The sequence below is a fragment of the Heterocephalus glaber genome, unplaced genomic scaffold (genome assembly GCF_053883595.1).
Source record: "Heterocephalus glaber isolate CG9 unplaced genomic scaffold, H.glaber_assembly_v1.0 deba00001532, whole genome shotgun sequence".
NCBI classification, from domain to species: domain Eukaryota; kingdom Metazoa; phylum Chordata; class Mammalia; order Rodentia; family Bathyergidae; genus Heterocephalus; species Heterocephalus glaber.
In genome coordinates, this window is record NW_028258330.1 from 5,092,966 (window position 1) to 5,105,743 (window position 12,778).

A 12,778-nucleotide genomic window follows, 5' to 3' on the forward strand; every position below is an offset into this window, starting at 1 on the left:
AAATGAACCAATTTTTAGGACAACATAAGCTGCCAAAACTCTTACAGAAAGTGACAATCTAAAAGGGCCCTTAACGGCTGTAGGACCCTGAATATGCTGATCTCATCTAAAAGGACCTTTACACTGGGCATGGTGGTGCACACCTATAATCCCAGCATTTGGGAGGCTGAGGCAGGAGAGGATCGCCCAAGTTCAAGGCCAGCCTGGGCTACATAGTAAGTTCAAGACCAGCCTGAAATACATAGCAAGACCCTGTCTCAAAAACTCAAAATAAATAAATAATAAAAGGACCTTTATCTATTAAAAAATTAATCAAAAGGGGCTAAGATGTAGCTCAGTGGCACTGTGCCTACCTATGAAGTGCAAGGTCCTGAGTTCAATTCCTGGTACCACCCAAAAAAAAAAATTAATCAAAAGTTACTAACATTTCAAAAAGAAAGCACTAAAAACAAATGGGCTCACAGGTAAATTTGACCAAACATCTTTTTCAAAAGATAGATGCTAAGACAGTATTCTTAACTCATGCTATAAAGCCAGAATCACCCTAATATCAAGATTAGACAACAGCATTATTTAAAAAAAAACTATAGTGCTTGCTCCAGTAGCACATACACTTAAAAAAAAAAAACTATAGCCCAATACCATTCATGAATATAGATGAAAAAATCTTCAACAAAATATTAGCAAATCAAAGCTGGGCATGGTGGTACATGCTTGTAATCTTAGCACTCTGGGAGGCTGAGCCAGGAGGATCACAAATTTGAGCTCCACTTGGGCAACTCAGCAACTAAGCAAGACCTTCTTTCAAAATAAAAATAAAAAGGGCTCGGTATGTAACTCAATGCAAAAGCCTTGGGTTCATTCCTCAGTATCACCACATAATAAAAATAATAATAAATATATACACACATATCCACACACACACAAACTGGACAAATAGCATATAAAAAGAACTATACACCACAACCAAGCAAGACTGGTTCAACATTCAAAAATCACTTAATGTAGGAGTCAGCTCATGTGCCTGAGAGACCCCAAAGTTGACACTTTTCTTCAAGTGCCTGTGGGTGGCCCTGGTGGCTCTGCAGCTGTCATCATACCACAAAATGAATATACTGAATTACACTGTAAATGTTACGGGTAATGTTTGCATTACCATGAGAAAAAGAAGGAAACTCAAGAGGCTCATGAACATTCAAAGAAGGCAAAAATAATGATTGGCCTGAAAGCTAAACTCTACCATAAACAGCGCCATGCCAAGAAAATACAAATTAAGACTATCAAGATGCATGAAAAGAGAAACACCAAACAAAAGAATGACAAAAAGACTCCTCAAGGAGCAGTACCTGCCTATCTGCTGGACAGTCTTGGGCAAAAGTACTTTCCAACATGATTAAACAAAAATGAAAAGAAAAGGTGGGAAAATGGGAAGTCCCTCTGCCCAAACTTTGTGCACAGGCAGAGACGGAAGTATTAAAAGTTATTCAAACTGGGAAGAGAAAAAAGAAGGCATGGAAGAGGATGGTTACCAAAGTCTGCTTTGTTGGAGATGGCTTTACAAGAAAACCACCTAAATATGAAAGGTTCGTTAGGCCAATGGGCTTACATTTCAAGAAGGCCCATGTAACACATCCTGAACTAAAGCCACCTTTTGCCTCCCAATACTTGGTGTGAAAAAAATCCTTCATCACCACTACATACAACTTTGGGTGTTATTACCAAAGGTACAGAGATGGAAGTGAAAGTGAGTGATTTGGGCCTTGTGACACAAGAAGACAAGGTTATTTGGGGTAAATATGCCCAGGTAACCAACAGTCCTGAGAATGATAGATCCATCAATGCAGTCTTACCGGTTTGACAGATGTTTCATACAATAACTTCTTACACTTATTGAAGACTACAGACCAATCAGGAAAACCACCATTACTGTGAATACTACTACAACTTTCATAACTGCAGTCATCAAGAGATTTATTAAATTGTAAAAACATTTTTTAAAAATCACTTAATGTCACTGATCACATCAACAAGCTAAAGACAGAAAAATCATATGATCACATCAGTAGATGCAGAAAAAGCATTTGACAAAATCCAATACCCAGTCACAATAAAAACTCATAGCACCCAGGCATGGTGGCACACTCCTAAAATCCCAGCACTCAGGAGGCAGAGGCAGGTGGATCACTGTGAGTTTGAGGCCAGCCTGGACTGCATAGCAAGCTCAAGGCCAACCTCAACTACATAATGAGATCCTGTCTCAAAAAAACCCTCACAATAAACTAGGAATAGAGGTGCACTTTCTGAACTTGATAGAGTATCTATCAAAAACAAAACAAAGCTGAGATTGACACTATGTGGTGTCAATACTGACTACAAAGCTACAGTAATTAAGACAGGGTGGTATTAGCAAAGAATGACAGATCAATGGAAGCCTGGAAATTCACCAAAGTAAACTTAGTCAATTGATCTTTGACAAAGAAGCCAAGCCAATATGATGAAGAAAGGAGGCTCCACAGATGGTGCTGGAACAACTGGACATCCACAGGCAAAAACTACATCTAGACACAAAACTTACACTTCTTACAACAACTACACATAGATCTAAAAGTAAAATGCAAAACTATAAAAATGCTCGGAGGTAACAGAGGGGAAGACCAGATGATGCTGTAGATGGTGATGACTCCTTAGGTACAACACCAAAGGCATAGCTCATGAAAGAAAGAACTGATGAGCTGGTCTTCACTAAAATTACAATGTTCTGCTCTGCAGATGACACTGTTTAGAGAATGAAAAGACAAACCACAGTCTGGAGGGAAATATTGGCCAAAGACGGATCTGATTATAAACAAACTTTTGCAAAGTGAGTATTTGTCTAATAGGACTGGTATATATCTATAAGACCTCAGCAAGAAGAAAACAAACAATACAATTTTTAACAATGGGCCAAAAAACCTTATCAGACACCTCACCAAAATGATATACAAATAGCAAATAAGCAGATGAAAAGATGCTCCACATCATTCATTGTGGGGAAATGTAAATAAAACTACCCAAAGAGATCCCACTTGACATCTTTTTGTTTTTGTTTTTCTGAGACAAGTTCTCGCTATGTAGATCAGGCTGGCCTTGAATTCAATATGTAGCCCATGCTGGCCTCAAACTTGCAACGATCCTCCTGCCTCAGCCTCCCGAGCACTGGGATTACAGACATACACCACCATGACGGGCCTACCTCAATATCTTTAAAAAGGCCAAACTGCAAACAATGCCAAGACCAAAGGCTGGAGGGGGTGGGAAGCACATCAGGAACTCTCATTCACCGCTGGTGAGAATGTAAAGTGGTATAATAGGCACTTTCTCATACATCAAAACACACTATCTGGGCCGAGCATTTAGCTCAGTGGTTCCAGCATCTGCCTTGAAAGCGCCAGGTCCCAAGTTTGATCCCCAGTACCAAAAAAAAGAAACAAAACAAAACCATACTATCTGATCTAGCAATCACAAGGAAGTGAAAAGTTACATGCACACAAATCCTGCAAGTGTATATTTATGGAAGCTTCATTCATGATTGCCTAAACTTGAAAGCAATCAAGACATCCTGCAGTAAATGAATAGACACACTGTGGGACAACTAAGACAGTGGAATATTATCAGTTCTATAAAGAAAGGAGCGATCAAGTGATAAAGAAGCTTTAAGTGCATGTTAGTAAGTGAAAGAACTGGTGCACACCTGTAATCCCAGCACTCTGGGAGGCTGAGGCAGGAGGATAGCAAGTTGGACTCCAACGGGGCAACTCAGCAACTTAATGAGACCCAGTCTTAGAAATCAAAAGGGCTAGAAATGTAGCTCAGTGCAGAGACCCTGAGTTCAATCCTCAGTACTACACTAAAAAAACAAAACAAAAACTGAAAGAAGCCAACATGAAAGGCCACATACTTTCAACTACACGACAGTCTAGGAAAACTAAACCACAGAGAAAGTCAAAAGATTAGTGTTTGCCAGGGTTTGGGGGACAGGGGAGCACGGTGAAGGGACTCTGTGACACTGTCCTGGTAGATGTGTGTCACTGTCACTATATCCAAGCCCACAGGATACACACACTGCACATGACCTCAGGTACAGTATGGATGGCTGTGATTACATGGGTTCATCAGCTGTGAAACGTGACACCTCTGTACTTCCTCTCACTTCTGCTGTGACTCTTATGCCAAAAAAAGATAGTAATAATGTCAACTATAACATAACTCTTTATACTGATCACATGGTAAAAATCATAACATTCTGTATATATTTAGTCAAGCTAAATACATTTCTAAATTAATTTCCTTTGCTTCCTCTTCCTTTTTGGAACACATCTACTCGAAATTAAAGCACATATTAGGTTCACATTTAGGGCCTGCACTCTACTCCTACTGGATGGCGCTGGCCTAGGCAACCAAGGAAACACTGGACGCCACACACCTCTGGGTACCTCATTTCCAAATGGGACAGTGGGAAGGAGGGCAATGGTGTCCAGTGCACCCCGAGGATGTGTGTTAAGTCCAGGAGCGGCCACTGTGATGGTGCTCTGAGGGGGAATGAGCATCCACAAGGACTTTCCAGACACAGAGATGCTGTGACTGTGGACCCTGCCCCTCTGCCAGGATGTCCCCACCTCCCTCCCAGGTGCTTGTTGATCTCAGGGGTGCCTTGCCAGGACCCCAGCCCCAAAGCCCACCTTTGATGAGCTCGGGCCGGTAAGTCTTCCGCAGCTGCTCCAGGAAGCTGTTGTAGAAGCTCTCGGCCTGCTCGGTGGGCATGGCCAGGTGGAAGTCGGGCTTGTTGCCCTTGAGGACACACTGCAGGGTGAACTGGCTGACACACAGCACCTCGTACTGCTTGTCCATCACACTCTTGGACCAGGGCTTGCCGCTCTCGTCCTCAAACACACGCAGGTTCAAGATCTTTCGGACCCTGTCGGGGAACAGAGAGCAGTGAGAGCAACAGCACAAGGGCCCCACCCTCCATGTATCCCAGCTGTCCCCAGCTTGCTGCCAGGGAAGGAATGGAGCCACCACTCACGGAAGGCATGACCTTGGCCAGGACTCATGTGTACCACCGCTGGGGCGCAGCCCTGTCCCAGGAGGCTGCTCTGGGGTCTCTGCTCCTGTAGCGCCTCTATTCACAGCTCCTGGAAGGCACTGGGCTTGCAGTGATAACCTGTGCTGCCTGCTCCTCCAGGTGGAGGATTTGCCCAAACATGGGGCCATTTCTCCTACTGTGGTTGACATGGGACAACACCCTGGCAAGGAAGTGGGGCAGGTCACAATCATGAGTCAGACTCAGGACCATGAAGCATCTCCCCAGAAGCTGAATCCTAACCCTCTGACATGCTGGTGCCCTTCAGGATGGGTCAATTCTGGGCACTCCCATCCCTCCACCAACACAGGGACAGCTGGGTGGGGTCATCACAGGCTCTGGGCACCAAGGGCTAGGTACACAGTGGCAAGCATCTGAAGCCAACATACCACAAGGGATGCATGCGAACTCAGGCAGGGCTGATCCCCCAAGGAGAGTGAGCCAGGCTACAGCAGCAAACTCCCCTTGGGCTCAAGCCTCCTCTAGTGTGCATAGCCTGGGGCAAGGAGCTGCCTCCCTGGTGTGAACAATGAACAATGGGGTACACAGTGCCCCACTGTGAACTATGTGTACACAGTGCCCAGGTCATACTGCCCAAGTTTCAAAAAGAACCCCTATACAGGGGCTTTGGTTTTTGCATTAAGAGAAAAGGGGGGCAGGCATGGTAGTGCATGCCAGTACTCCCAGCACTCTGGGAAGCTGAGGCAGGAGGATGCAAAGTTCTAGCCCAGCCCAGGGAATGTATATTTTAAAAGTGGGGAGGTACCTCAATGTAAACTCCCTAGGTTCAGTCCCAGTACTGGGGAAAGGTGGGGGTAGTGAGCCTGCAGGTTCAGAAGCAACAGAGATGGAGGCCAAGCTGTGCTCCACTGGCTGCTGACTTCGCAGCCACCTTTCTGGGTGTCATCTGAGACACAGGGAGATCACACTCTACAGAGAGTTCGGCAACAGATCAAAGCAACAGGGACGCGCATCCCAGCCTCCCCACCCGCATCCGCACGCAGAGCCAAGGGCCCCCCTCACATGTGCTCCAGCTCCTTGTGTGAGTCCTCCAGGGAGATACCCAGCAGCACACAGAGGCCCCGGCCGATGGCGCTCACCTGCTCACCTCCAACTGGAAGGAACCAAACAAGATTGACTCAGAAGTGCCCTGCAGCAACTTGGGACTGAGTCTGACAGTGCACACACTTCACTTCACACTTCTCTGTTTAAGGTCAATTGTAAGCAAACAAGAATGGCAGTGCATACAAGCAGTAAGATTCAAAACATTCCGATCTGTTCTAATTTTCTTTTCCTTTGGTGGTACTGAGGATTGAACCCAAGGCCTTTGTACCTCCCAGCCCTTTTTTTTTTTTTTTTAAATAGGGTCTTGCAAAGTTGCTAAATTGCCCAGGCTAGGCTCAAACTTGCAATCCTCCTGCCTCAGCCTCTCAGAGTGCTGGGATCACAGGTGTGCACCTCCACATGCAGCTCCATTCTGATTTTATACCTGGAATGAATGGGAGCTACAAAGTTAGCAACCACTGAGCAGGACTGCAGGACCACATTTTCATCTGTTACCTGGGGTGAAACACCTGAAATTTTCTGGGGTCTGGTTTGTAAAAAGCATAATGGCACTTTCCTCCCAGAGGGAATTTGGATTAGCTGTCAGAGGCGAGGGTCCAACTTTTCTAGGAAACCAGCAAATCTGGTGACAACATGGAGAAGGGTTGCATCATAAGAACAATTCTGTTCTTCCTAATTACTACTGAGAACAAAAAATACATTCTACCTAAAAACTGATTTTTGCAGGGGCCGGGGATTTAGCTCAGTGGTCTCACCGCCTGCTGCACAAAACACAAGGACCCGAGTTTGATCCCTGGTACCAAAAAAAACCCTGATTTTTGTGTTGGCCTCTCCTCAGCACACTGCCCTCCTTTCCCAGGCTGGTACTGTAGTCACCTTCCAAGCCGATGAGCGCCAAACCTTTTGGAATTGTCATCTTGTCCAGAAAACATCTCCGAGCACACAGGAGCATTTGTGGGTGTGTTTAGACTCAAGTGTCCGCCTTCCTATCATCAGACAATTTCACAAATGTGGACAGAGCACTTAGCCAAAATTCACCATTCTAGGGCCAGGGATCTGGCTCAGTGGTTTCGCTGCCTGCTTCTCAAGCACAAGGACCGGAGTTCGATCCCCGTGTACCAAAGAAAAAAGTATAAAATTCACCATTCTGATAATGGATCTGAATCCATATTTCAAATGGTGATCCTGATAATTTCCTCTTTTTCAGCCAACATTTTGCCAAATGTCACTAGATTATTGTTGTTTTTTATTTCACCATGTTCTAACCTAATATTCCAAGCAGGACTAGAAGGGTCTTCCATCTTCCTGACGCTTGTTCTGCTGGATAATATGTATGTACCTAAATACACCTCAGAGGGCCACACACCCACATGTGCCCCTCTTCCTTCAGCTGTCTGACCCCAGGGGAATACCAGCATCAATCTGTCCCTGAAATCTCAGCAAAGCTTGATTCCCTCATTGTTATGCTAAATTTTTAGTATTTTCTTCAGCGCTGCTCTTTTTATAATGGACTATGTTGGACTTACTGTGGTATGAGCCAACAACTCTAAAGCTAGAAAAGAAATAATCTTTCCTGGGGGCTGAGGATTTAGCTCAGTGGTTCCAGCACCTGCCTCACAAGCGCAAGGATCCAAGTTCGATCCCCGGTACCAAAAAAAAAAAGAAATAATCTTTCCTGAAATAAGCAGTAAGTAACTGGCTTTACTTGACTTGTTTGCTGTGCTTTAGAAAAAAGCCAGCCAGGCATAGCAGCACACACTATAATCCCAGCACTCAGGAGGCTGAGGCAGAAGGATTGCCACAAGTTTGGGGCCAGCCTGGGCTACAGAGTGACTTCAAGGTCAGCCTGAATTACACAGAGAGACCCCAGTCTCAAAAAACTGAAAAAAAAAAGAAAAGAAAAAATTCCCCTGGCTTATTTGTTTTTTTAAATCAACACTATTTTCAACATTATTGTCTTACACAATCAACATACTAAGTTTTTCCCCAAGTTTTAAAAATGAAAAGTTACAGAGGTTCATCTCCACATCCATATAGACCCACAATGCATATACATTACAGAAAATCTGTAAAATACAAGAAACAGAGAAAAAAAGGCAAGCACTTTAATACTTCAATCATTTCCTTTTGATATTTTGTATTCATAGATTTTGCTTCATATTTGTTTTCAACTACTGTAATAATAGATTTTTTATAATGAGATAAAAACTATCTCATCTTTTCTCTTATTATTGCATAAGAACTTCTCCATGTCACAAGCTTCCTCTGAACAGCTTTAACAGCCACGTCCTCACCACTGACTGATGAGCCACCCATTTCGCTGGACAAATGGCTTGTTTCAAAATCTTCCCTTCAATAAATCAAAGTGTGGTGAAAATCTCTGTAACATAAAGCTTTTTCTACAATTAGAATTATCATCTTGGAGTACAGTCTTTAAAAGAGTCACCATCAAAGAGCGTCAACATTTTTGTAATTTATTATCTTTCTAAGAAATAAATTCTGCCTCAAAGCCTATTCACGACCCAGAGTGAGGACTCGTCTTGTAGCTCCTCCAAGGACAAGGGGAAGGATTCCTAGGATCAAAGGGGCCTTCTATTATAAACAAATGCTTTTCCAAGGGAAATAACTGAAAATAAACACTTTCAACAAAAAGATCACAAGGCTAGAAAAGAGCTATTTGGTCATTTCCTCCATAAATGAGTGGCATGAGCTCTACAACCTCTTCAAGAATCCATGAGCTCTGTAATTAGGCCATTTGTTTTTTTGTTTTGAGACAAGGTCTCACTATGTAGCTCAGGCTGGCCTCAAAGTCACAGTGATCCTCCTGCCTCAGCCTCCTGAGTGCTGGGATTACAGTGTGTCCCAACACCCCTGGTTGCCTTTTTCCTATTGTTGTTAAATCTTAGTGATGGTACACGGGAGTTATTGTGTTATTTGTTCCATGTAGCCAAATGAGTTTGTTCGAAAAAACTCTATAATAGAGTTTTTTAAATTAGATTAGCACAGGGCTGGGGCTGTAGCTCCCTGGTAGAGCACTTCCCTAGCACTATACACAAAGCCTTGGGTTTAATTTCAAGCATCACAAATAATAAAATAAAAATTACATTAACAGTAATTATGCTAAAGCATTAAATGTGTCAGACCAAGTTTACAAAGTAAATATGCCACATAAAAATGTGTGATTATGTATTCTGTCATTATCATAAAATAAGAAGTGCTATTTTAGATTCTCAAATAAAATGTCACCCAAATGATGTCACATTTTAGTGAATCCAGCCACCTATTTTAAGAACCAGAAAATCTCTTTCATTGCAATTCAACTAGATACCCTGGATAACGTAAGTGTCCCTCTAATATTGAAATTCCAATGGTTCCCAACCTACATTATCTTTTTAAATACACAGGTTGGTTGGTTTAAACTAAAAGCATACAATCTAAGTAATCAATTAAAAGAACTCAAACTCTATTCAGCAGAATAAAAACATGTTTTCAATACTCCAGATCACTGGATGGAGAGTTCAGGGGACAGAAACTTAAATCGTTGGTGATGACCATGGAAAGCAGACTGCAGACTGAACACCTGTTAATCCCAGCACTCTGAGAGGCTGAGACAGAAGGATCTAAAGTACTAGCCCAGCTTGGACAACCTGGCCACTTAGTGAGGCCTTGTCTCCCAAATTAAAAATAAATAAAGGGTAGGGGATGTAGCTCAAAGATGAAGGCTCTGGTACCAAAACCCAGAAAAAGAAAAAAATAAAAGAGACTGCAAGAATCTCCACACCAGCTATTGTAAACTTAAATATTTACTGAAGACTATTTCCAAAACCAGTTACCTGAACAGCTTACAAACCATTAAGCAGGGTTGAAAAATAGATCTAAATATATGGTTTTAGTTGGTTCATTAGGGAGTTTTGTTTTCTAAATATTTATATACACATATATACACATGTATATACTGTTTATTGTGAGGAAGGGTCTCTGTTGCTCAGGCTGGCCTTGAACTCTTGGATTTCAGAGCAATCTTTTCGCCTCAGTCACTAGAATAGCTTGAATTCAGAACACCGGGCTTGAAACAATGTTAATTCTGCCAATAAAAAATGAAAAAGGGGGCCGGGGATTTAAATCGCTCAGTGGTTTCGCCGCCTGCTACGCAAGCGCAAAGACCTGAGTTCAATCCCCGGTACAAAAAAAAAAAAGAAAAAGACTAAAAGACAATGTAACACTTGTCATTTAAACGTTTCATTCAGTACCTATCAGGCCTGGGTCTGGGTGTCTAGAATAACCACATTAGCTACAGTACGGCTCTGGCCTCTGATGAAAGTGGCAACTAGACCAGGGTGTTCAAGGGGTGACCAGGGTTGGGTGGGACAGAGATGTCCCCTCTGCTTGCTTTGGGGGGGTTCCCTGGCTGCAGGGTCCCGGGGGGGGGGGGGTCCCCTGCGTGGACACAGCTAGCCAGGCTCGAATCTATGCGTTTTATGCATAGGGAACCGGGCTCCGTGAACTTAGACAGATGCAGAGGGGGCGGAGGAGACCGCCCCGGAAACGATCGGCGCCGCGTTGGTCTCACGGAGCGCGACGGGCGGGTGGCGGGTGGTGGATGGCGGGGCGCGCGGGCTCGGCCACCCGCGTGGTCGAATCGGCACCGAGGAGGAGGCAGACACGCAGCGGCCAGCACGTGCTCAGGGCCTGGCCGGGCCGCTACCTGGAGAGCGTGTAGACGCGGAGCCTGACCTGTGACGCTGGCGCGGGTGACGCGCTGCACTACGGCCTTCATGGTGGCGGCTGGGCGGGCGGCTGGCTACACGGCGGACGGCTCCAAGCCGGCGCCCTCTGCGCGGGTACACCCTGAAGCGCGTGCGCGGCCCGAGCGACCCGGACGCCGGCGCCCCACCCACGTTGGCCATGCCCGCCCTCTAATTGGCTGCGAGCTTGTTGGTCACGCCCATCTGCAACCTGAGAACGCCACGCCCTTCAGAGATAGGCCCCGCCCCTGCCCCCAGGGTTGCCTCCGCTGAGCCTCAGAGCCTGTCCAGACTACTCTCTCTGTCTCGACCTACCCGATTCTGGGGTGGTTTTTTTTCCGGAACCGGGGATTGAACTCAGGATCTTACGCTTGCCAGGCAGGCGCAGCGCCCCTAAGCTACATCACCGGCCCCAAATAAACCTTCGACCTACTGGGATCTGTACACTGGTTTGTCCCTCCTTGTCCCCGGCCCTAAGAGCCATCAGCGCTAAACCCCACCTGGCCTGACCTATTCTTAACTGTGTTTCTACTTTCTGCTTCCCACTCTGCCCCAAGATCCTGCCAAATTCTTCTTCCCTTACCTTTCTGCCTCCGTGGCCAGACAGATGCAAAAGATGTGGCAACTCCTGTGGTGTTGCACACCTGTGATCCCAGCACTCTAGGAGGATAAGGCAGGAGGATCGCAAGTTCAAGCCCACCCTCGGCAACTTAGTTAGCTCCTGTCTCAAAATTTAAAAATAAAAAGGGGAGGAGCCGGGGATTTAGCTCAGTGGTTCCGCCGCCTGCCTCGCAAGCGCAAGGTCCCAAGTTCGATCCCCAGGACCAAAATATTAAAAATAAAAAGGGGGCCCGGGGATTTAGTTCAGTGGTTCTGCTGCCTGCCTCACAAGCACAAGGACCCGAGTTCATCCCCGGTACCAAAAAAATAAAATAAAATAAAAAGAGGCTGAGGATGGAGCTCAGCGCAAAAGCCCGGGGGTTCAATCCCTGGTGGGGCAAAAATAAATAAATAGATAAATAAATATGTGCTGCTAAAATAGCCGTTTAACTATATAGCTATTCATTTGACTTAGCCATGTCATGTCATGATAGTACAGGCGTATGACTCTAGAATTATGTAGTATGAATATTAATACTTACCCACCCCCTTCTTGGGGGGGTTAGGAAATTTGAATGAAATAGACCACAGAAAACCATGTAGAAGGCTGCTGAGGGCTGCACAATTATCACCTTACCAAATTGTTACCATTGATAAAAACAGTTCCAGCAGAGCTCCAGCGTGTGCTGTAGCTGGAACAAAGATTTCAAAGGGAGGCAGTCAACTCCTAAGAGGTCGAGACGCTCCATGCTGGAAACCCAGAACAAAGACAGACGAGACCCACACAGCTGGGCCATGCACCATCCATCACACCCAGCTCTTCATTCTTACTCTTTCAGGAGTGTGCAGTGGAACTTTCCAGAACCTTCATCGAATGTAAACTCATTGTTCTCATGTTAATATATAAGGAATTTATTGTTGTTGTTATTAAAAATGGTGTTTACCATCGCTGCCACGGTGATTGCCGCAGTGCTGAAGAACCCATCACCTGTACACTATAGGTGAGTGCTCTACCACTGAGCTGCAGCCCCAGTCTAAGCATGATGTTAGGTATTACATTATAATGGGCACAATGTCACTGACAATAGGCATTTTCGGGTCCATTATAATCTTATTAGACAGCTGATATATGTGTGGTCCATTGTTGACCAAAACATCATTATACAGTGCATGGCTATATACTGAAGTGAACCTCTGTCTTGAGTTTTCTTGCATATAACTATCTTTTGAAGAAATGCCCAGTATTTTT

The 12,778-nt window shown here is 44.7% G+C and overlaps 1 protein-coding gene and 1 pseudogene across 2 annotated transcripts in view; one reads left to right on the top strand and one right to left on the bottom strand.

Moving 5' to 3' along the window:
* Dtd1 (D-aminoacyl-tRNA deacylase 1) overlaps positions 1–11,074 on the bottom strand; it is a 125,332-nt gene extending 114,258 nt beyond the window's left edge. Inside the window, exons 1-4 of one of the 2 annotated variants that reach the window (XM_021255117.2) lie at positions 10,919–11,013; positions 6,143–6,233; positions 5,063–5,282; positions 4,719–4,954 (exon numbers count right to left, since the gene is read on the bottom strand). In XM_021255117.2, coding sequence (XP_021110776.1) covers positions 4,719–4,954; positions 5,063–5,271 — 445 coding nt within the window. In that variant the 5' untranslated portion in view covers positions 5,272–5,282; positions 6,143–6,233; positions 10,919–11,013. Of the gene's footprint in view, positions 1–4,718; positions 4,955–5,062; positions 5,283–6,142; positions 6,234–10,918 lie in introns of both variants that reach the window. The other variant, XM_004840886.3, reaches the window with a different exon arrangement.
* Positions 1,107–1,958, top strand: LOC106009031 (ribosome biogenesis protein NSA2 homolog pseudogene; annotated as a pseudogene).
* Positions 11,075–12,778: the final 1,704 nt, after the last annotated feature.